This window comes from Vicugna pacos, chromosome 16 (assembly GCF_048564905.1).
Source record: "Vicugna pacos chromosome 16, VicPac4, whole genome shotgun sequence".
In the NCBI taxonomy this organism is placed as follows: domain Eukaryota; kingdom Metazoa; phylum Chordata; class Mammalia; order Artiodactyla; family Camelidae; genus Vicugna; species Vicugna pacos.
The window spans coordinates 39,876,363-39,898,746 of NC_133002.1; the positions used below are offsets into that span (position 1 = coordinate 39,876,363).

Genomic DNA, 22,384 nt, shown 5'->3' on the forward strand with positions numbered 1-22,384 from the left:
GCAAGGTAAAGAAACAGCTTCTGGCTGCCAGGAAGCTTACCTTCAACTGCCTTTGGGTGTCGGAGCCTGGAGCAGACGTGCAGGAGCACTGATGCTCCCACAGGGTCCCCACTTCCCTTCTAGGGGAGCCGGTTCGTCACACTCCAAACAGAACTGGGTTCTCGGACGTTTTGCCTGCACTGTGCTCTGAAGTCTGTTCTGGGATGACTTCTGCAGCGTTTAGAAATATTTTTAAATGCTACACAGGAAGCTGATATGAAAACATTAGAGGAAATAACTCCCACTGCGAACTTAACAGGGTGGTTTAATCCTCAAGTGACAGAAATGAATGGCAAAATGACAGCACACCGCCATGAGCTTAGAAAACTGGTGAGCACAAGTTCACTTTCCCAGGCTTCACCCAGCCAAAGCCCACTCACCAAGCACCAGGCTCCACCTTTCACATTTACGCTCCTCTTATCGTCCCCTTTTGTATGAACTGTCCATGCCCTTTTACCCTGAGAACATTCCCATCCCTTCCTCAAGACCACAGTGCAGACGGCCCCGAGAAAGACCTAAACACGAGGCTACTGGGGTAAAAAAGGAAGTACCTAGGGTATTTTGAAGAAGACTTCTCCAATGATAACAGTGAAAATATTGATCTCTCATCGGAGTACAGTGTAAAGTGGGAGGGGAAGGCGGGGCACCCACCAGGACCGCTGGCACAGAGATTCCTGACCTGAAACTGTGGATGAGCTTCCTTATTTCCCAGCCTTCTCTCCCTAAGTCGTATGCAACATTGTCTACTTGTGCATTTTTATCGGAAGAGAAATCACAGCTTTCAGCAACCACTCAAGAGAATTCAGCAATTCACGAAAGGTTAAGAGCCACCAAGCTGGAAACACCAGCACTGAGCATGGACGCCCCATCTGTAGCGCGTAAATCAGAGCGCCACCCCCACTGCCGTCAGCCCTCTCCCACCCGCCCTGACCCGGCCCCAGATGAAACAGGCTCCAATGCCAGCCCTCCAGGTCACTTCCTGAATGACCGATGGCTTAAAGAAAAAAAGAATCTTTAATGGAATCTGTGCTCAAATAATATGTTACAACAAAAATATACAGAATGTACACAATACAAAAATACTTAGAAACAAACATTGCAGCTTGTGTTTTGTTGTGTTCTCCCACTTACTCAAGTCCTGGGGGGGAAGATCTGTGTCTGGCAGTCTTTTAAGGCAGAGGAGTGTTGGCGCTTTCCAGCCAGCACAGGGAGCAACGCAAGTGATGCCAGGAAAGGGCGTCCGCCGCACCTGGGAATCAGCATTATTTGCAAACAAAATTGGACACTGGGGGAGGATCCTGGCTTGGTGAGCAGCGACTCCCCTAATCCTCCGGGCAAGCGTGGTTCTCATGGAAATGGAGAATCCTATTAGCTGGCAAAAGCGTCTCATTAGGGACCTTTTCCTAATTAAAAAACGAGTGATTAATGGTGTCATTAAAATGAAATTTCTCCTTTGAAGGTTTGTTTCCCTTTCCGCCCGTTTCTGTGATTCCTGTTCCATTTGAGGAGGGAGTGAGTCTAGGCTTGCTGACTAGGGAATCCCCAGCTTTCAATCTCTGTATCCAGTGGACGAAAGGCCGGCTGGCCTTTACAAGATTCACTCCACCCTCTGCTTCCCAGCACGCTGGCCATGGGGGTTCAGAGGGGAGGTTGAGGGGTGGAGAATACTGGCTGAGGCAGGAGGGTGGATGGGGATGGAGTTCTGGCAGGTGCTGGGCACAAAGGGACCTGCTGAGGAGCAAGCCAGGCCCCAAAGAGTAAACCTTCCTTACCAGACAGCTGTCTCCTGGCCCTCAGTTGGAGACCTGGATCATGTGAAGTGGCTGATGTCACCACTGTGTGGCCCTGCTTAGACGTCATAGAAACATTTATGCTGATTTCTCAGCATGTTTCCTAGAGCCGGTTTATAGGCAAAGCAGTTTGTGCAGTAAATCTGAGTTTGAGACAATGCCTCCCCTTATATATATATATAGGTAGCGCTGTCTCCAAAACACAGAAACTGTTTTCCCAACTAGGCAGGGATACAGGGAGAGGGCGGTGGAGGTGGGCTTCAAGGTTGCTTTTGGACAGGGAGCAGCCGGGGCTGGTGGCCTGAGCTGCAGAGGAGGCTCCCTTAGCTCATCCCAGACCTTGCAGGGCAGGCTTAATAGGATGGGAGGTGGGACTTCTGCCTCAGGCAGTCCTTCTCCATAACAGGCTTCCATCTGAAGCCCTGACAGAACTGGGTGCTTTTCTGAGGGCTTTCTAGAACCTTCTGGTTCTAAGTCTTCTCACCCCTGAGAGAGGAAAGCCCCTCTCCAGGCTGCACTGGACAAAACTCTCGGGTGCCAGGAGAAGGATCTGGCACCAGCTGCCCCTGTCCCTCCAAAAGGGGACAGCATGACTCAGGGTTAGCGTGGCAGCAGCCCACGGCCCAGGCCCCATTCTCCATCCTCACCCAGGTCTCCCTGGCCCCGATTCCATCTCAGCCCCCTCTCCTAAGAAGTGGACCCTTCCAGCACACCTTTCTCTCAGTAGGGCAGAGAAAGGCTGGCAGGGCACAGACAAGATGCCCCCATTGGAGCAGCTCAGCCAGAGACCTGGGCCCAGCCGCCAGGGCTGGCTGTCATTGGCACAGCATTGGCACAAGTGCACTGTGACCTCAAGAGCCATGTGCAGGGACCAGGACAATCTGTTTCTCGTTGGGCAAAGACAGGGAAAGTCTTGGTATAGCCTGGGGGTGATGGGGGTGTCCCTGGGTAGGAAAACTCTGCTCATCTTCAGGTGATTACTGGGGCCAAGAAGACGCAGTGGCCCAAGATCCCCGAATGCCTGGCCCGGCTGACTCTGGAGCTAAGTATATGTAAGGGCTCCAACAGATATGTGGCTGGCAGGAGGTAACTCCTGCCCTCGTTCCTGCCCAGACCAGTCCCTCTGCCCCCCAGGCTGTGGTCCTCCTGAGCTGCCAGTGGTTTCCAGAGCAGGAATGGCAGAGTTTGTCATGTGTCCTCCCCACACCCTCCCATCAGGGTCGTTCCCTTGGCCTTGTTTCCCCACTTATGCAATGGGTAGGGGGCTGGATTTGATCATCTCCAAGTTCCCTCCCAACTCTGAGCACCTGAGTCTGCAGGCTGCCCTCACCTCTGACACTCATCCAAGTACCCAACAATTCTCCAGAAGCAGTTTACTCTCTGAATCGGAATTCCTTTCACTGCAGTCTCCTGTGCCCCCGACTCAGAAGAACGCTTGGCCTCAACCTTCCTGCTCCAGCCTCTCCTGCACCCCCAAAGCCCCTTCCCTCCTAGGGGAGACAGAACAGAATCTTCTCAGAAAGGAAGGCTATTCTGGATTGGAATCAGAATGGAACCTGGCAAAGGCAAGGAAAACCTCAGCAGCCTGAGGGTCCCCAGAAGGGCTCCAGGTCTCCCTCCCCGACAGCTAGTCTCCCACTGGTCAGCGATTCTCAGGGAAGCGCCTGGGAAGTGGAGGCACGGGGATGGGAAAGAAGGGGCCAGCTTTGCTCAAAGCAAGGATCCTCGGGAAGCAACCCCCACTCCAGCGCCCTCCCTCTTCTCACACAGACTCCCCCACACCCCCTCACTGCCCCTCCGGGCCTCCTCTGCAGCCTCCAACTGGCCTCACATTGTTTTTCCCATCACGTGTGCATCTGCCCACCAAACCACATGCACACACACGCACAAACACGCACGCGCACACATACTTGAACATCGTCTCTGTAAGCAAAGGACAGGGACACAGTGGGGTCAGGGCACTGGAAGGGAAGGAAAAGACCCTAAAGGTAAAGCAGGGCAGGGATGCTGGGGCACTGGCGTGAGATGTCAGCACTCCGGGGGAAGTCCACAGTTGACGCCCTTCCCCAGGGCGGAACTTGGGGTGAAGTTCATTCTTCCCTCCTACGTGGGATCCTTTTGCTGGGTACCCCCAGGGAAAGGGTGGGGCCTGGAGTTATAGAATCTCCCTCCTCTGCCCACCCCAGGCACTAGAGGCCACACCCCAGTGCCCACCAACAGGCGCGAAAGGACGCCCTGGGCCTCCCCAGGCCCCTTTCTACTCCGGAGCTCCAGACCCAACAGCTATGGAGGGATCACTTCCCGGCCAGCACTTACCTCTGGGCTGGACAAGGGCCCGCCTGGCCACCACGGCCTCGGGCCTCCCTTCATTCTTAGGGTCTCTCAGGGTGGGGGATGGGGGAGAAGGCTGCTGCCCAATCTGTGACAAGGGAGGGGACTCCTGGACACACAGGACACACCCAGCCCAAGCGCACGGCCACTCTCACCCCGCCCCAGGCCTTTGACCTGGCCCAATGTCTTCAGAACAGTCCAGAAAGACTGTGGAAGCCACATCCAACTCCTCCAGCAGGTGCCTTTCAGAAAAATGGCTCCACTGTCTGTGCAAATCTGAACACAAATATCACAGGGGCCCAGCGCCTCCTGTGCTCTCCTCCCGGCCTCACTGCGCTGGTGATGAGAAAAAGAAGCAACTGCTTCTCGCTGATGCAGCGTCTCCCTCCCCTCCCCTGCCAGGGTCCTCCAGTCCCTTAGGGGGGTGGCGGCAGCTTTAAGTCCAGCAGGGTGTAGGCAAAGATGTTCCAGAAGACAGCGAACAGCACGAAGACGGTGTACATGGCCACAAAAATCCACCACAGCGACTGGTCCTGCAGCCTCTGCTCGTAGTTCCTCAGGACCACCACGCCCAGGGTGATGCCCACAGCCACGCCACCCAGGTGCGCCACGAAGCTCGGGTGAGGGCACGGGGGATAGGCTGATGGGTGGAACCGCAGCCACACAGCCCGCCCAAACTCCATGCTCACTGCAAGGGGAGGAAGCACAGAGAAGTCACAGGAGGGCCAGGGGCTGGGGGCTGAGGGGGCAGCCTTGCACTCTCTCCATCCATCCACCCACTAACTCATTCACTCCCCATCAGGCCAAGCAGCGTTTGCTAGATGCGCTGGAGATGTCATCATGGAGACGACAGAGATGTTCTGTTCTCCCAGAGCTTACAGGGCCTGGCAATCGACCAGCATACAATTAAGCACATAAGATAATTTCAGTAAAAGAAATTCTATTGGGGGGGGGGAATGGTGATTTAAAATCAATGCCGGCTTTAAAGAAGGGGGATTCTTTAGTTTGGGGAATCAGGCCCGATCTTGCTAAAGCGGTGACATTTGAATATCAGGAGAGGACCCTAAGGAAACTAACACAACATTGTAAATCAACTACACTTTCATTAAAAAAAAAAGAGAGAGGGGAAGGTATAGCTCAGTGGTAGAGCGTGTGCTTAGCATGCACAAGGTCCTGGGTTGAATCTCCAGCACCCCTATTAAAATAAATAAACCCTAATTACCTCCCCCCACGGAAAAAAAAAAAAAGAGAGAGAGAGAGAAGATGCTAAGAAGAGCATGCCAGGCAGGGAACAGCTCTCGTGCAGAAGCCCAAAGGCCCCTCACACCCCTGCGGCCGGAACCTCAGAGGCTGAGTTCCCTCACCTGTATCAGGTCTCAGCCCCTCTGAACCGGGCTGCACTTTGGGAAACTCAATAATAACCTCAGTGTGTGTTAGTTCTTAACAGTTTATCAAGTGGCCTCCTGTGCTATCTCAAGACCCTCAGAAGCAGCGCTTCTGTGGAAGGAAGGGATGAAAGGGGCGAAGGGCAAGGAAGAAATGGAAATAAATGGTCCCAACAAGGAGCTAGAATTCAATCTTAAGAGATTCTAAAACGCCCCCATCCCGCTCTCCAATCCGTCCTTCCGGCACGAACTTCTTGGGTCGCCAATCCAATGGGGATGTTCTCTCTTGAGAGGACAGATGCTGGGGAGCTGGGCCATCTCATCACCCACCACCCAAACTCATTCCCACGTGACAGATGAGGAAACCAAGGCAAATCTGAAAGACTGAAAGCCTGCGAGGGGAATTCTGCACTTACTCAGTTACCGTTTAATTAGCCAGTGCGCCCCTCTCCACCCTGACCACGCCAGAGGTGCTAGCACCTCCAGGGACACCACTCCCCTGGGAATTGCCTAAGCTCCTGGCCTGGGCCCTGCGAGTCCAGGGATGGCCGATAGATGGCGGAAAAGGAGCAGCCAGGGACGGACACCGTGCCCTCCCCACAGCACCTCCCATGGCCCGGGCTATCTTCCTGCCTTTGTTTTCCAGGTCCTGGGGGTCCACAAGGGAAGGCTGAAAGGCACTGGTCCCGGCTCTGAAACAGCATTTTAGTTTTTATGATACTTGGAGTTGGATTCTTTTAAACAGCAAGACTTCTGCTTCTGTTCCCTTCCTTGCAAACAGACAAATGAGTCTAAGCAGACAAGGAAGCCATGCGCCCCTCCATTGCCCCCCACCACTGCCCTGGCTCAAAGAGTCTGTGAATTTTAGGGCAGGAGGGTCCTCTCTGGGATTAGAGATACTCCAACCCCATCCAGGAAACTGAGATCAGAGGGCCCTGGAAGCCATGGGCTATAAGGGATGTGAGAGCGGATGTGAGTGGGGCCCACCCAGGCCCCTCCTCCATCCCACGTTTGTTCTCGCTCAATCTCCCTCTTCCCCACGTAGCAGGTGGCTGACTGCGGCAGTGACAGTCCAGGAGCTCCTGCCCAGCCTGGCTAAAGTACTGGGCATTAGACACGGTACAGGCTGGATCTGAATTCTGGCGCTACCATCTCAAGGTGAGGTGACCAGGGCAAAGAACTTCGCGCTCTGAGGCTGTAAGTTAATCCTGACGATAATCCGCTCTTCAGAGCCGTGTTCCGGGGACTGACGGTGATCTGCGTCCCCTCTTCTCTCTTCTGTTCGGACTCATCTCAGAATGAGCCCCTTGGCCTTAGGTCTTACCCCGCCCCCGCTCAACTCCTTCACACTGCGGCCTGACCAGTCACCTCAAACTCAAAGCTGTCAGCACCTCTCTTGTTTACAGCCCTCTAGTGGCCTCCCATTGCCTTCAGGATGAAATCCAATCTTTCTCTTACGTGTTTAAAGCTCTCCGTGATCTGACTCTTATGATCGCTTATACAATCATACACAGACCTGAACCTCATGGGTCAGTTTGGTGAACCGACTTGCCAGCCATGACCCTTCACCCCCCGTGTCTTTGTTCATGCTGCACCCGAAATGCCCCCTTAACACCCTGTCTACCAGGTGAACACCCGCCTCTTTCACACTCAAAACACCCTCTGTAGGTAGACTGACTTCTCCCAGCAAAGGCCCCATTGCAGTTGTTCCTAGGGGCTCATGGATTAGCTATGGCTTGTGAGTCTGCTAAACTGTAAGTTTTAGAGAGAGAGAGAGAGAGAGTGTGTGTGTGTGTGCGCGTGAGCCTTTTTCTGGGAAGGCATCCTGAGCCTCCAACAGGAGATCTCAAAGGATCGACTCCATGACTGAAAAGCTTATTAAGAAGTTATTTTTCTTACAAGGAAAAAATATTTTTTCTATTTCTTTCATTTGGTATATGTAGGAGACGATGGATGCTTGCTAAACATACAGTCCTAACCATGTCATGATGTGTTTAAGTCCAGTCATTGTGCCACAGGGCTGTATGCCAATTACACCTCAATAAAACTGGATGGAAAACATTTTTTTAAATAAAAATACTGACACCAAAGAAAATTTTTTTAAGTAAAAAACAAATAAGAGCAAAAAAAGAGGTTATTTTCTTCTTAGCCCGACCATTAAGCTGGACACTTCCCCTGTGTGTGCTTTTCTGTCTGCACATTACAGGTCAGTGAAAAGTTGAAGAAAGGTTAGGAAGCAGCACTGTAGGCCAGACTGTCTCATAACAGCCCCACTTTGTTGCACCCTGTGGACACGTCTCCCTTTGCTTTTTGACCACAAGGCCCTGAAGAGCAAGGACTGTGCCATCCCCACCCGCTCCACGACCCCAGGCCCAGGACAGGGCTCCCGCCTCCAGCCGGCCCCGTCAGAACTTACTACAGATCAAGGCCACAGCCATTCGCAGCAGCTTGAATTGACACTTCATGCCTGACCAGTTCTAGGGAAAAAGGAGAGAGAGTTCCATTAGTTCCAGATCAGACCACTCCTCTGCAGATGCATCCCGCTTAGGGAAACCCGACATTAAAAAAAAAAAAAAAGAAAAGAAAGAAAATCATGTCCATGAAGTCCTGAGTGAGGCGACTGTGGCTTAATTGCAGGTCACACCAGCATGGCTTTGAGATGTTAGGCAATGGAAGGTTTATTACTGGCACAAAAGCTCTTGAGCTGCACTAACAGAGGACAGGAACCTAGCTCCTGCGAGAGGAGAGTCCCGCCTCCTCTATCCGGACAGACACCTGACGGCGGCATCAACTGCTGGGTCCCATGGTCGCACAGGGAGGCGGGATCGCAAACCAAGCCAAGTCCAAGAAGAACCATGACGACGATACAAGAACTCAAAGCCCTGCATCAGAGGGATGAGTGAAGAGAAGCCTCGGGGGTCAAGTTCATTGTTGGCCCTATCAAGTGGGTCACGGCGAAGAAAGGGCACATTCAGTGTAACCTGATAGAGGAAGACTCAATGGATGAAAACTTCAGAGAGATTTTTTTTTTTATGGTTCAGGATAAGCTTCCATTTCTAATAAGCAGAGCTGTCCAAGGATGGAATGAGCTATGTGGGGGGGGGGGTAGTGAGTTTCCCATCATTCAAGGCTTCAAACGAGGGCTACGTGTCCCTCCGGGGGGATGCTTTAGAGAATTGGGCATTGGAAAGAGGGGGCGCAGATGGTCTTCAGACGAATCCCTCTTTCCCCTGAGAATCTCCGAACACTCTGAACCTCCAAGGCAGATAATCAGAGTACAATTATTCACCTTACAAAAGGCCTGTTGGCTTTACAAAAGACTTCGCCACAGGATCCCTTTGAGGGGCACTCCTGCAGTGCTTTCAAAGCACGATTCCATTTACCCAGAAGCAGAAAGGAGCCTGGAATCTCCCTGGAACACGTGAGTCCTACAGAAAGAGGCAAGTGGGGACAGCCGGGGCTTCTGTCCCCCCACCACCTGCCTCCCCTGCCTGGCCCCAGCCCAGCTCAGGGGCACGTCTCAAAGTCCTCTGACGCTGAAGGACACGTGTGAAACTTCACAGAGGCCCTGAACGCAACAATAATGCCTATGGATGCTTCGGTGGACCAAGTGGGATGCAGGGAAGCTGCCCAAAGAGGGAGAAATCCTGCCGCACTGGGCTCCGTGCCCATCGCCTCCCTTCTCCCCGTGATTCCTCAGTGACCTGCACATCCTTCAGCACAAAAGGCAAGGTGGGTGACACACGGCCCCTCTTTAGGTGGGAAAGTCTAAGCTTTGCTGGCTTACGTGTTCTGTGCTAAGAAGTAGATGGCGGGACAACGTTGTCACCTGCTGGCATTTGCCCACAGAGGAGCCTCGCCAGGAGACAGGGAGCAGAACGGGTGTTAGTGTCCTCCACTGGATCTGGCAACCCAGTGCGAGAGAGCTCAGTTTTCTGACAGTGGGTGGCCCCTCAGTTCCTCCCCAGGGTGAAGCTCTAGGGAAGAGAAAGTCTTTGGGAGTCACCTGATAGTCCATCTTCCCCTAATGGGGACACTTTTGCCAAGAAGCTGACAAAATGGCCTTCCAGCCCCTATGACAGGGAGCTCACTGCCTCTTGGGGCAGCCCTTTGAAGGGGCTCTCATCACTGAAAAGCTCTTCCTGCTACTGTCCCGCCAGGCTCTGCCTCCCTTTGATGTCCATCCACAGGCCTTCATTCTCCTTAGAAGTGACACCCACGTTCACAGCAGTGTGATTCACGATGGCCCCCAAAGTGGAAGCCAGCCAAGTAACCATGGATGGATAAATGGAGAAACGAAAGGTGGGATATGCATACAATGGAATATTACTCAGCCTTCAAAAGGGAAGTTTCTACAGCATGCTCGAACCTTGAAGACATGACGTTAAGTGAACTAAGCCACTCACAAAAGGACAAATAACGTTTGATTCCACTTATACGAGATACCGAGTAGTCAAAGTCATAGAGACAGAAGTAGAACAGAGGCTGCCAGGAGCTGGGGGCAGGGAAGAATGGGAGTTGCTACATGGGGAGCATTTTAGTTTTGCAAAAATGGAAAGAGTTGTGTGGACAGATGGTGATGACGGTTGCACAATATGAATGTACTGACCACACTTAAAAGCAAAAGAGTTACCAGAAGACGGCATCTCTCACTGTGTTCCGAGTGATAACACGGTGGGCAAAGTAAGCCTAGATCGCATTTACTGCTCTCTCCTTCAGCCGAGGTCCAGGCCCCCTCTGGGCCCTATCTGGGACCTGTCTTAAAAAGCACTGTCTGTATTTTGGGTCTGGCAAGACCACGGGTGGGTGGCTCAGAATTCCTTCTTTCTAGCGCCCTCGTTTGAAAATTTGATGACAACGGTATCCGTCTCAATTCCCTACCTTGCGGTTTGTTGTGAAGGTGAAATGAATTCGTGAATTAATATGTGTAAAGCACTAGGAACGCTGCCTGGCATGTGGTAGGAGTCATGTAAGTGACAGTATCTAGACCTGGGGAAAAGATGGTGAGTTTGCCCTGCAGAGTGGACTTCAATCTTTGGACTCTCAATGACCTTGGATGAGGCTGGGGAGCTCCAGTTTTGCCCCACTGCTCCCCAGGCCGGCTTCCCCTACTACACCTGCCAGGCACTGGAAGGCACTGGAGTTTGCCAAGCTGATCCAGTCACACCCTCTGATCTGCACTTGAGGGAAAAAGAGACTGAGGGTCCAGGAGGGCTCGTGCAAGATCACAGTAAGTTAATGTTAAGCTCGATAGGGTTCCCATCCAGGGCTCTGTCCGCCCACACATCCGAGGCCAGGCCACAGTCTATCTGTGCTGTCTGCCCCTGCTGGCTGCCACAGCAGCTCCTAGAGCTAAGCGAACATCAGGAGATGACCAGCCTCCCAGCAGCTGAGGGGTTAACAACCAGCCAGTCACTCCTTTCCACCAGCTGCCTCATCCCCCCATCCCCATGATTCCTCCAATAAAATAAGCACAGTGAAACAACAGGGGAGAAGGAAAAAAATCTCACACGAAGCCAGCACTGCTGCAGCTATAAATGTTGAAAAGCCTGAGAGCCCCTGGGGAACAGAGACTTTTTTTTTCAGGTCCTTTACTTTCATTCTCTCCCAGAGCCTAGCAGGGTGAGACGGTAACTCAACCTCAGCAAACAAGGCAGTAGTAACCAGTCCCCTTGGCGTCTTCCTCACCCAACCAGTGAAGGGCTCAGAGGCTGAAACCAAGGCAGGATACTCCGTCCTAGTGCAGCTTCACACATCCCCAGTGGAAACAATTTCTTGTCAAATCACTTCAAGAAAACCCATCACAGGAAACACGAGAACATGACACAGATAACTTGGGAGTGATGACTTGTCCTACAGAAGGATTTTTACTTAATAAAATGAATCTTATCACACAGAAGTCTTCTGTGTCTTTTAGACAAGAATCCTTCCTTGTGCTTTGTGATGGTATGGTTCAATCTGTGACAATTTAGATCTCAAACAGTTTAGAAAAACATCTATCGTATGGGGCAAAGTATGAGAAACTATCTTGTATATTTAAAAATGAACACTGCCCCAGGGGCCCCGGCAAAAGGCAATTAATAAATTATTCAGTTATGTGTGTCTTTATACTTCCAGTGTTTAAAATAAGAAGTCTTGATTGCTGGCCTTTTATGCCATCCATAAAATAGTTTCTTGATTTAATCCCCTCATGTAAATGACAAGCTTTTTGAAACTCAAAATGTTTTTTACGAAAAATAAGACATACTTTCATTTAAGGCAGAATCTCTCATTTAAATAGAGTCCTGAGAACAGAAGTGTTCAACATTTTCTATGTCAAAAAGGACACAGAAAAGGACAGATTCTTCTGATGTTTCTCTCCTCAGACATCAGGTGGGATTTATAAGGATAAAAATTATATGTATAAAATATCTAAACACACACATACATACAGGATCTCCCTGCTGTATGATTTGCCACGTGAAAAACATTTTCACATTCATTTCTTTTCACGTCTTTCAACTACCTTGCGAAGAAGGGACTACAGATGAGAGAAGGGAGCCTCTGAGAAGTTAAGGAATTCACTAATAAGATGGTGACACCAGTCCTCACATCCAGATTTTCTGGCAATCGAGTCCATGTTTTTTCTCCTTTTTGATTCAATGAGGTGCTTTATTGTGTACACACACGCAGACCAAATCTTCACTTTGGAATTAAGAATGAGGTTGAACCACACGCAGTTGCCAGTGCTTCCGCGCTTCCAACCCACAGACATGGCCGCTTCACGTGCTCTGTCCTAATGGATCTCTGAATTGCTGGGCGCTGAGCTAGTCTGGGGAAAGGCAGCCTCTTGAGGAAAGGAAACTGACCTTTTTAACGAGAAAATGGGTGTGTTTCACTGTCCAGTAGGCACTACACAGCTTTCTAGGGGAGGGGGACGCCATGGGAAGCCACATCCTTCTGGAAGAGCGCCGGGCTCCTGGACGGGACAGCTGATCTCCACCGCCACAGGCCACGGGCTTCTTGCAGAAAGAAGCACAAATAGGAACAAAACTGCTCTCACACCCCTCTCCTCCACCCACTGCTTCACCCCACAGTCCTGGGTCCTTGGGGTGGTCTGCCCTCACCACGGGGACTTCTGCGACACCAGGGCTGCTTCCCAGGCGGTGGGAAGGGCTGGAAACGGGGCCCGTTATAAACCCCTGTCGGTCTCTTCTTCCCCGCGTTCTTGGACTTGTACTGCTCTGACCCCTTCAACATGCAGACACCTCTTGAGGGGAAGGGGAAGGGGCGGGCTGGCATTTCCTCCCCCTGCAGAAGGGAATTGGGGCAGGGGGAGGGAGGAGTGGAGGAGGCAGAATTCAGAGGAAACGCTGTGTCTGGGGAAAGCTGTGGCACTGATACAGAATGACCCATTTAAAGGGCCATGTGAGGCGGCCCTGGGCTCCCAGGTGCTCAGCAGACCGAGCCGTACACGCCTGTGTGTAAACACTCACGCGCACAGACACACACACACACAACCCTCACGTGGGCTTCCCCACCCCTGCTGTAGCTCTCCACGCGCTCGCTTGAAGATGCCAAAATTCAGGCAAGCAGAAAGCATCTTCAGTGTCTGTCTGTCTCCCCTCTCTCTCCCTTTCTGTCTGTCCCTCTCATGCTCTCTCTCAGTGTACAAAGGGGACTTTGGTGAAAAGAAAGGGGCTGGTGCTGAGGAGCAGGCCAGGTGAGAGTGGCAATAATAAAGAAGAAACGGGAGAAGTTGGGAAGCCCACAGACTGCTGTAACTGAGCACTCGCACACCCGCCACGTGGGGGGCCATGGGACGGAGGAGGGAGGTGAGAGCAAGAGGACCCCAAAGAGAAGTTATGCCTTTTCCGGACATTGTCCCTCTCTCTCCCCCTCCCTCCCTTCCTCCATCAGAATTTAGGGGGCGCCATCTGCCGGGTGTCCAGCCCTATGCCAGGCACTGGAGAAACAGAAGAGGAAGACCTGGGCCCTGCCTGGAGGCTCCTGGGCCAGTGGGCGCAATCAGCAGGGTTAGTCAAGCGCTGCCAGTGACTCCTCTTTCGGCCTCCAAACTTCAGACTGCTTCCAAAAGAAGGGAACAGTTTTCCTTGGCCTCCTCCGAGATTATCAGATTGCTTCCAATTTCTTGCCTTGAAGATCCTGTCCCCACTCTGCGTCTACCCCGTACTCTTCTGCAAGGAGCAGGGAATTAAGGTAACACTTATACTGAGTGGTTATTTTCACTTTATCTCATTTATCCCAACTCATCCCATTTCACAGATAGAGAAACTGAGGCACAAAGCAGTGAAGTCATTTGCCCCAGTTCACTCTCTAGGAAGTGGGTAGCTGGGGTTCAGATCTAGGCTGAATGACAGCCCCACTCTTAGCTTTTAAGCAAGACTACCTTTCAGGAACAGGTAGGGAAGGGCATGAGACAGGGAATGACGGTGCCCCACTGTAGTGAACCTTCCACACTTCAGTGGTTACCGGGAGATGTGGGTTCAAGACCCGATTTGGCCACAAACTTGCTTGTGACTTTGGACACATCACTTAAGTTCTCAGAGCCTTCTTTCCTATTTGAGAATTCTGATAAAGTCATCTCTAAGGTCCTTTTACTTTGAACAATCTATGACAAACAACAATTTTCAATTCATAATTGAATTACAATTATGATGCGTGCTAGTGCTCCAGAAGTTTAACTTTTTCAAGCCAGTGAATAGGAAAGAGTTGAAATAGGGAGTTGGGCAAATTCATAGGCAAAGCCATGGCTGGAGAAAATACGAATCATATATGGAAAGACTGCACTGGAAGTAGGCCAGCAGAGTGTGAGGAGTGTCCTTGAACTTGGCTATCAGCTAGGGCCGTCCGGGGCTTGCCGAGCCTGAGCTGGAGTGTGGATGAGGATCTAAAACCAAGCTCCAGCGGATTAATGCCCGGGCCCAGTGATGGCAGAGGGGAGGCCAAGAAAGGCCCGCCGGGACAGGAAGTGCTCACCATCACGATGTTGGCCAGATGAGCAGAGACGAGAGCATATACCCCTCCAGACGAGCCCACGACTGGCGCGGTCATGTCAGCCACAGACACCGCCAAGGACCCTGGTGCAGAGAGAGATGGAGAACTCAGGGATGCTGGAGTCAGCTCCCCACCCCAAGTCAGGCCCTCAGATGCTGCAACCTCAGGGCTGAGACCCCAGAGCAAAGGCTCCCTCTCTTTCTCCCTTGATTCCCTGTCACCTTGGAGCCTCCTGGAAGATTCATTTACGGCTGAAAGAACCGTTTGGTGCAAACTTCTCCTTCTACAGACGAGAAGCAAAGGAGGGAAGGGACTTGCCCAAAGTGGAGCTGGGACTGCAGCCCAGCTCACCTGCCTGGCCGCCCAGCTCTGCCTTGCCTTGGGCTCTCTCAGAGTTTCGAGCAGCAGCAACAACAGTAGTAGTAGTTACAGCAGAAACAGCCACTGCTTGCGGGGCACTGTGCGCCAGACATTGGTCTTACGTCCATCCTTCCCTTTGACCCTCAAGACCGCCCTCTGAGGCCAGCACTAGCAGTCTCACTGCACAGATGAGAAGGCTGAGCCCCGAGTCATGGGGAGGAAGGGCTGGAGCCAGGATGTGAGTCCAGGTCTGCCTGACACGGAGCCCCTGTGCTCTTAGGCTCTGTAGCAGCCACGCCCCAAGCTGGGACCGAGGTCAACCTCCTCTGCTCAACAGCATCCAGAAACCTGCTGAGCACCATGTCCAACAGAGTGAAATTACAAGAGGCCAATGGGATCTCCACAGCTGGAGGGAAAATGTCCTTGAAAAGTCCCAGGGAAGAGAAAAAGATGATGTCACCCTCTCTGGGGGAAAGGAAGGGTACAGACTGTTGATCGGGGGATGACAAACTTTTGTCCTGGGAGGGAAGCCGGGCAAAGAGGAGATGGGAAATGTATTGTTCTGGTCTCATTTAAGTGTGATCAATGCTTTGGCTTCCAGGGAAAGACATGGGAGACTAAAAATAACTGGGAGATAGAACCCAGGGCTCAGAGGATGAGAGGTGGCTGGCCTGGGTGAGTGTGCAGAAATCACCACTGGAAAATGCCCGCAGGCTCATGAGCCAATTAGCCGCTGCCTGGGTGGAGAGAGGAACAGGCAGAAGGCCAGATGCTGCAGGTTCTGTAGGGCCGGAGGATCCACTACTTAGCAAGAAGCTGAGCCCAGCCTGGGAACCAGGTACCCGACACCCTGGGCCTGGGGAACCCCTGCAAGGTCATCTACTTTCTCCCCACCTTGCCACCCCCCCTCCCCAAGCCCCCACAGACAGCTCTCAAGGCTCCTCAACTCATGGAGCTCCTTCCAGGAAGAGGTCCTCACAACAGATTCTTAGCTTCAAGGCGGGGGATGTCATCTCTCAGGAAAATACAAACTGTCATGAACTAAGAAATCCCAAGTCTTTCTCCCCTCCCAGGGCAGCTATAAATCTTTCTTCTCCCCTTTCATGCCTTGCCTCTGGCTTTAATTAGGTATTGATCTATTGTCAGATAACTTTTTTTTTAACTGACTAGCCACCGGGTCAGCCATATATAACAGGGAAAAAAAATCCCAGGGTGGCAAACAGGCAGGCCACGGGATCTGCATGACAAAGGATTCCCACGCTCTCCTGGCGGGGCTGGCTGAGAAGGCTGCACTGCGGGGCTGCAGAGGGCTGGCTGCCCAGCCTCTCCTCGTTAATTAATGTCTGGACAGAGGAAGCCCCAGCCTCCCTGGGCTGGCCTCTCTCCTCCATGTGAGTCCCTACAAACCGGCCAGGATTCTGCTCCCTCAGCCTCCCTGGCATCAGGGAAGCCCCCAGGGTCCAGCCTCCACACACTGACCTTTCCATCACCCTACCCATGGATGGGAGTCCTGACCCTAGGGCCAGAGGTCAGCAGGGATCATGGCAGGAGTACGGAACGAGGGCGTGACTGGCTAGCAGTGTGATCTCGGGTACAGCTCCTGAATTCTTTGGGCTTCAGTTTTCACATTTGTGAAATGACGAGGTCTAAGGCTTTCTGAATTTTGAGCAGTGAGACCCTCTTTTCAAAGGAAACCTGACCCCCAATCCTTACCCCACGGAGCAGAGCACAGAGAGTCATTCTGGCTGAATGGGAGGGGGGCCTGGGAATAAAGTTTGCCACCCACTGGAGGGGACCTCAAGGTTCCTTCCAGATCAGAATACAATAATCCAAGCCTTGGCCTAAGATCCAGGGCCTGAGGTTCGGATCCTGGTTCCAGAATCTGGAAGGTAACCATCGGGACCCACCTGCCCTCCATTTGCGACAGGAAGACCTTCCTAAAGTGACTGCAGGTTAGCCCTGGCCTAGAGGGACTGGGAGAGTCAAGTGTAAATGTGGGCATATACACGTATCAACAGAGTGAGACAGGCCACCCCAGGGCAGGAAGCTTGGGCCAGGCGTGACTCCTGATGCATCTAATGGATGACGTTCAGCAAAGGCCAGTGTGACCCACAGAGCTGGTCGGGGCAAAGGAAGAGGAGAGAAAGGCAAGCCAGTGTGGCGCGCCACACCTCTGCACAGCAGCAGATCAAAGGACCGGTGCTGGTCCGGGCTGTGAATCACCCCACCAAAACCCTGGATCCGCGCCAGGACGGGGCTAGATTGGTGACTTTGCCGTAATGCCCATAATGTCCAGCCTGGGATATTAAAAGCAGGTGTTCTTCAGCATCTCCCTTGGCCATTAAAAAAAAAAAATCCAAATAAACGTCAGCAGAACATCTACCTTTAAGCAATGTAACTTTACTTATGTATGTTTTCTTTCATTTAGTCTGCAACTGTTTGTTGCTTAACATGTGCCAAACCCTGAGCCAGGCTTGGGGATGCACTCGTAGCTTATAAGCTATGTAGCTTAGGATAAAAGCCTGGCAGAGCAGTGAAGATACTGGTTTTTAAGGTATTTCAGCTGTCAGCCCTGTAACTGTTAGCCGGAAGTGAGATACATACATATTGGCTTCAAGCACGGGGCGGAGGAAGGGTTTCCACTGCAGTCCTAGGATTTCTTGGCTGGGCAGCTGGTGATTTGACCCCTGAACCATCTATAAAATGAGGGTGTTGGCACCCTGATAAGACTGTTGTGATGAGAAGAGGAGATCGCACACGTGACCCCTTTACCACATGCCTGGACTACCGGACGTGCTCGGCAGAGGTCAGTTATTGTTGTGACAAAACGCGACGGCCTTGGATTTGGAATATTTTCACCCTGGGATGCGGGGAGATTTGCCTCTCTCATTCCTGTCTATTAAGACCTCCTGTGCCCGATGTCTATTAAGACCTCCCTTAGGTTTCTGACACCTTTCCACACCAAGGATAATGTCTGCCTTTTGGTTCTTGTAATACCGTGGCGGTGGTTTAGAGCACAGCCTTTGGGGTCAGACAGTCTGGGATTAAGCCCAGCTCCACCCCTTATGACTGTGTCTTCTGGAATAAGTCACTTAGCTTCTCTAAAGCCTTGGTTCCTGTATCTGCAACAGGTGGAGAGGAAGAGTACCTGCCTCAGGGGGTTGTTGTGAGGATTAAATTTGGCCCACACAGGGCAGGCACTTGGTAACTACTGGCTCTCGGTCAGGGTCTGGCTATCTGAATGGGCCCCCCTTTTGAGGGGGGACGCACATGGAGAGGAGAAGGAGGAAAGGGTGCAGGCAGATCAATCAACTCAATCCTGGAGATCAATGGTATGACATGTGGTGACCAGAATGCCCTCTGCTCTGAAGGCAGAGTGACTCAGGTAGAGCGGTGCACGTCATTTGCTTTGCAATGCAGCCCCACACCCTCAGGCTTAGATGGCGAGCCCCCTCTGCCTGTACGCCATCCCCTTCTGCGCTGATATCACTGGGAAGGGATGCCTGCACTGGGTATCAGGTCTCCCCCCTGGGTATCATCTAGTTCAAGGCCTGAGTCATCTTGAATCTTACGTTTCTCTTCGAGGCTACTGGCACTCCCATCTAATTGACTACTAACTGCAAGTGTTACGAGCATCTTTCCTGTTCCTCGCCATTAACCATCTGGGGCTCTGAGTATGTAGGTGCGGAAAATGTGGCTATAAACCCCCAGATGCAGACACTCAGAGTGTGTGTGGGTGGCTGAGTAAGTCTGGCACACAGAGATGCGCATAAGACCATTGTTCAAGGATGCAGAAGGTGCTGGATTCTGGGAGAAGCTGGCGTGGGTGCTGTCCAAGGTGTGCAAGGTCTAAGTTTTTAACCTCCGCACAGAAGGAGAGAAGGAAAGGGCACTGGGCCAACCTCCCAGGCTGAGGGTTCACAAATTAGCAGACCAGCCTCTCATGGGGTGGGGTGGGGGGGTGGGGGGTGGGACCCTTCCCTCTTTGATTCCTGAAGCCACTTCACTGACGCCCAGAGTCCCTGTCTGCCCACTGTTTACAAGGCCGATGCTACCCTGCTCTCCTGATGACAACTTTAATGCCACTCAGAAAGGATTAAGATCTTACTTAAACATACACACAAAGCTCCCTTGGGCACAGCTGTCAAGGTAAAGAGCTGAGGCGGCAAGCCTTGTTAAAAAAAAAAAAGCCAGCAAAAAAGTTGGAAACATCACGAGGGAGATCCCTCTGTGGAGAAGCCCAGTTGGTGCAGACTTTTCCTGCAGAGCTCTGCTCCCCCAGCTCATCGCAGCCCGCCTCCCCTCCCTGGGGGGCGGGGGCTGGGGGCCGGCCGCGCTCCTCAAGGCCACAGCGACTGCTGTGATCACGCGCCACGTGAGCTGGGTCAGCCAGGACCCCAGACTTGTCCAGCTGGCCTGGGTGCTCACTGCCTCCTGCCAGGCAGCGGGTTCCTCAAGGGCCAGCCTGGGCAGATGCTAGGTCCCCCTTCAGGGACAGTTGCCAGCCTGGCCAGGGGAGGTACCTGGCTCCACCTACCCCTTGGATGTCCTCACAGGGATCTCACTGCCCTAGGATGGCTTAATTCACTCTTTACCTCACCCCACCCTCCCACAGTCGACATGCAGGTCTCATTACTTTCCTCCTAAAGCTTAACGGGGCCAACAGAAGTTAAGGCATTTCCCCAAGCTCACACAGCGACAACGCAGAAGTGTAAAGACTGAAACTCCAGTCTGTCTGTTCCAAACCCTGTGCTCTGTCCTCCTTTGCTGCTACACGCCTCCCTCTCTGTGTGGCGGTCCCCTTTCCAGCCCCCCCTGGGAGGCGGGGAGATGTGCATAGAGGTCAACTCTAGTCATCAGAAGCCTGGGTGATGAGGGTCCTCTGGCAGCCTGGGGCTTGCTCAACCCCATGGGCTTTCCCACCTGCCCTGGGGAAGTTTACCCCTGTGGACACGGGGCCCAGCTGCCTACCTGCCACAACGCCGGCCACGTACACAAGCCCGATGCGGGTTGCTCCGTGCACCATTTCCAGGGGCACCCCCACCAGGAGCTGCAGTACCACGTTGAGTCCCAGATGTTCTATCCTGTATGGAGAGACCACATGCATGCATGCATGCATGCATTCATTCAGCACGCCAAGACGCTGCAGACCTAGTAGTGAAGAAGACCTTACACCTGCCTTTGAGAAGCTCACAGTCTGGGTGGCGGTGGAAAAGGGAGGGGAGGAATTACAATGCAGACAGATCATCTTGGAAAGAGGGTTCCTTCCACACCCTCCCTGCCAGTCGGGACAGGAACACAGGTATGGGGCCAGGGTGGTGACTGGCAGTGTCTGCACTTGCCAGAGTGAGGGGGCCAACCATGGGCAAGATCCAGCAACTCCATCAGTTGACACAAGAGAAGCTAAGGCTCAGAGAGGGGCACTGACCAGTGTAAAGTCACACAGCTGGGTAGTGGCTGGGCTGGGGCCATGGCCCAGGTCTCTGATGTGCAGGACCTGCTCCATTATCCAGGCCACTCGGTCACTCTGGCTTGCTACTATATTTGTAAGAGCTACTGATATTTAAAGAGAAAGATGTTTTCCAAACAAGTGCAGGCATGAAAGATACCTCGTACAACTTAGTAAATCAAAGTTGTCCCCCAGTTCCTGCTGCATCCAGAGGAGAAAATGAAAGCATGAAGTGGCCCCCCACCTCCACTCCTAAGCCCCGTGAGGTAAAGGCCAGGACACAGAAGGCAAGGCAAACACCCCGGGCCCCACCATCCCCTTAGGCTCAGAGTGGAGACATCCATCGGCAACCATCGCGATGTCTCCTCACCCAAAGCCCCCTCCCCAGCAGGTGCAGCCAATTGGGGGTGGCTCTTGTGCCCGCTTTAGAGGCTCAGTGGGAAGGGAGTCTCACAGTGGAGCTTCTTCTTGGCCACTATAGGTCTTTCTGCCAAGGAAAGGGAGTGATGGAGCCATGGGGGCCAGGGTGACCCTCTGCCCATTTGCAACCCCAGGAACAGGCACCCCCAGGGCTTTTCCCAGGCTGACAGTGAGCTCCTTCACTTCTCTAGAGACTCGGTAGAAAACAATGGAGAGCTCTCGTGTCTGAGGACTCTGATATCCGAACTCCAGGCTTCTGCTACATAAAAACAGTCTCCAGCCAAGACCATGCTCTTCAAGGGACTTGGAGCTGGGTGGGCACCTGGCCAGCCAGGAGGTCCTTATCGTGGGGTAAAAGGCACCAGTGAGAACTGACTGCACTCTAGGCCCCAAAAGAGGCCACGTGGCTCCATAAACAGAAGCAATAAGCATTGCCAGAGTGCCTCAAGAAGACTAACGTCACCATATATGGAGATCTCCTTGCGAGGGAGGTGGTTTCAATAATTATGGGGGCAGTCACACACACAGTTTATGGACAATGAATCTGGTGGCTGACCACATTTCCCTCTTTGCTTTGGCCACTAGGAAGCTCAGAATAAATCTGTAACCCACTTTTAGCAAGTATACAGAATTACATGTGTATGTGTGAGCTGATTTCACTGCTGGCTTTTAGCATCCTCCTCCTCCTTCTGTTTCCCTTTGCCCATACCCTCTTCGTAATTTACTCATATGTTTTGGTATTAGATGAGTTTCAAGGAGCTGCTCAAATCCTGTGTCCGGGTAGAGTAAAAATAAACTAAAAAATGTATTTCAATCCAGGCTAGCTGGACCACTTATTTTCCCATAGGGACTCCTGACAGAGTGAAAGAAGACAGGCACTCACCCTGCATGCATGAAGATGTACGTCAGGTAACGCCAAGCCTGTGCTCGGAGCTGTGGATGGTAAACCAGTGAGTTCTTCAGGTATCGTGGGTGGGTGACCTGCAGCACAAATTGGTCCAGCGACACCCCATTATAGAGGAAAAAGGCAACCTGGATGAAAACGCAGGAGGAAGAGAGCCCATTACTAGGTGCAGAACCGCCCACGGATGCCTCTTACGCTAACACCTGGAATCCCGACAGAAGCTGTCGCCTTTCCTTCGCGGAGAATGAGGGACACTCCCATGACCAGCACCCAAGCGAGTGTTCCACCATCTCTCACCCCACTTCTGTTTGATTATTTAGTGTTAAAATTTCACAAAATGGTCTCATGGTCTCTCTCCACATTACCTTGGTGCTAAGCAGGAAGAATTTGCAGGATTTTAAACTTTAATTTCAGTAATAACTCACATACCCACTTGAGGGGTGAAGCCATTGCACCTAGGTTGATTTAAAAAAAAAAAAACCTGTAGTAAAATACACAAAAAATTTACCATCTTAACCATTTCTAAGTGCCCAGTTCAGAGGTAGTAAATACATTCATAATGTGTAACCATCACCACCATCCATTCGGACAACTTTTTTTAATCTTGTAAAACTGAAAGAAACTCTATACTTGTTAAACATTAATTCCAACTCCCCCCCACCTCCCAGCCCCCTGCAACCACCATTCTACTTTGTGTCTCTATGAATTT

At 52.1% G+C, this 22,384-nt stretch overlaps 1 protein-coding gene across 4 annotated transcripts in view; it reads right to left on the bottom strand.

The window, feature by feature from the left end:
* Positions 1–1,034: 1,034 nt before the first annotated feature.
* The window catches only part of RHBDL3 (rhomboid like 3), a 43,602-nt gene continuing 22,252 nt past the window's right edge, over positions 1,035–22,384 (bottom strand). For 2 of the 4 annotated variants that reach the window (XM_072938946.1, XM_072938947.1), the window contains exons 4-8: positions 21,655–21,803; positions 19,874–19,986; positions 14,525–14,625; positions 7,962–8,022; positions 4,427–4,848 (exon numbers count right to left, since the gene is read on the bottom strand). In XM_072938946.1, the coding sequence (XP_072795047.1) occupies positions 4,577–4,848; positions 7,962–8,022; positions 14,525–14,625; positions 19,874–19,986; positions 21,655–21,803 (696 nt within the window). In that variant the 3' untranslated portion in view covers positions 4,427–4,576. Of the gene's footprint in view, positions 4,849–7,961; positions 8,023–14,524; positions 14,626–19,873; positions 19,987–21,654; positions 21,804–22,384 lie in introns of all 4 variants that reach the window. The other 2 variants (XM_072938945.1, XM_072938944.1) reach the window with 2 other exon arrangements.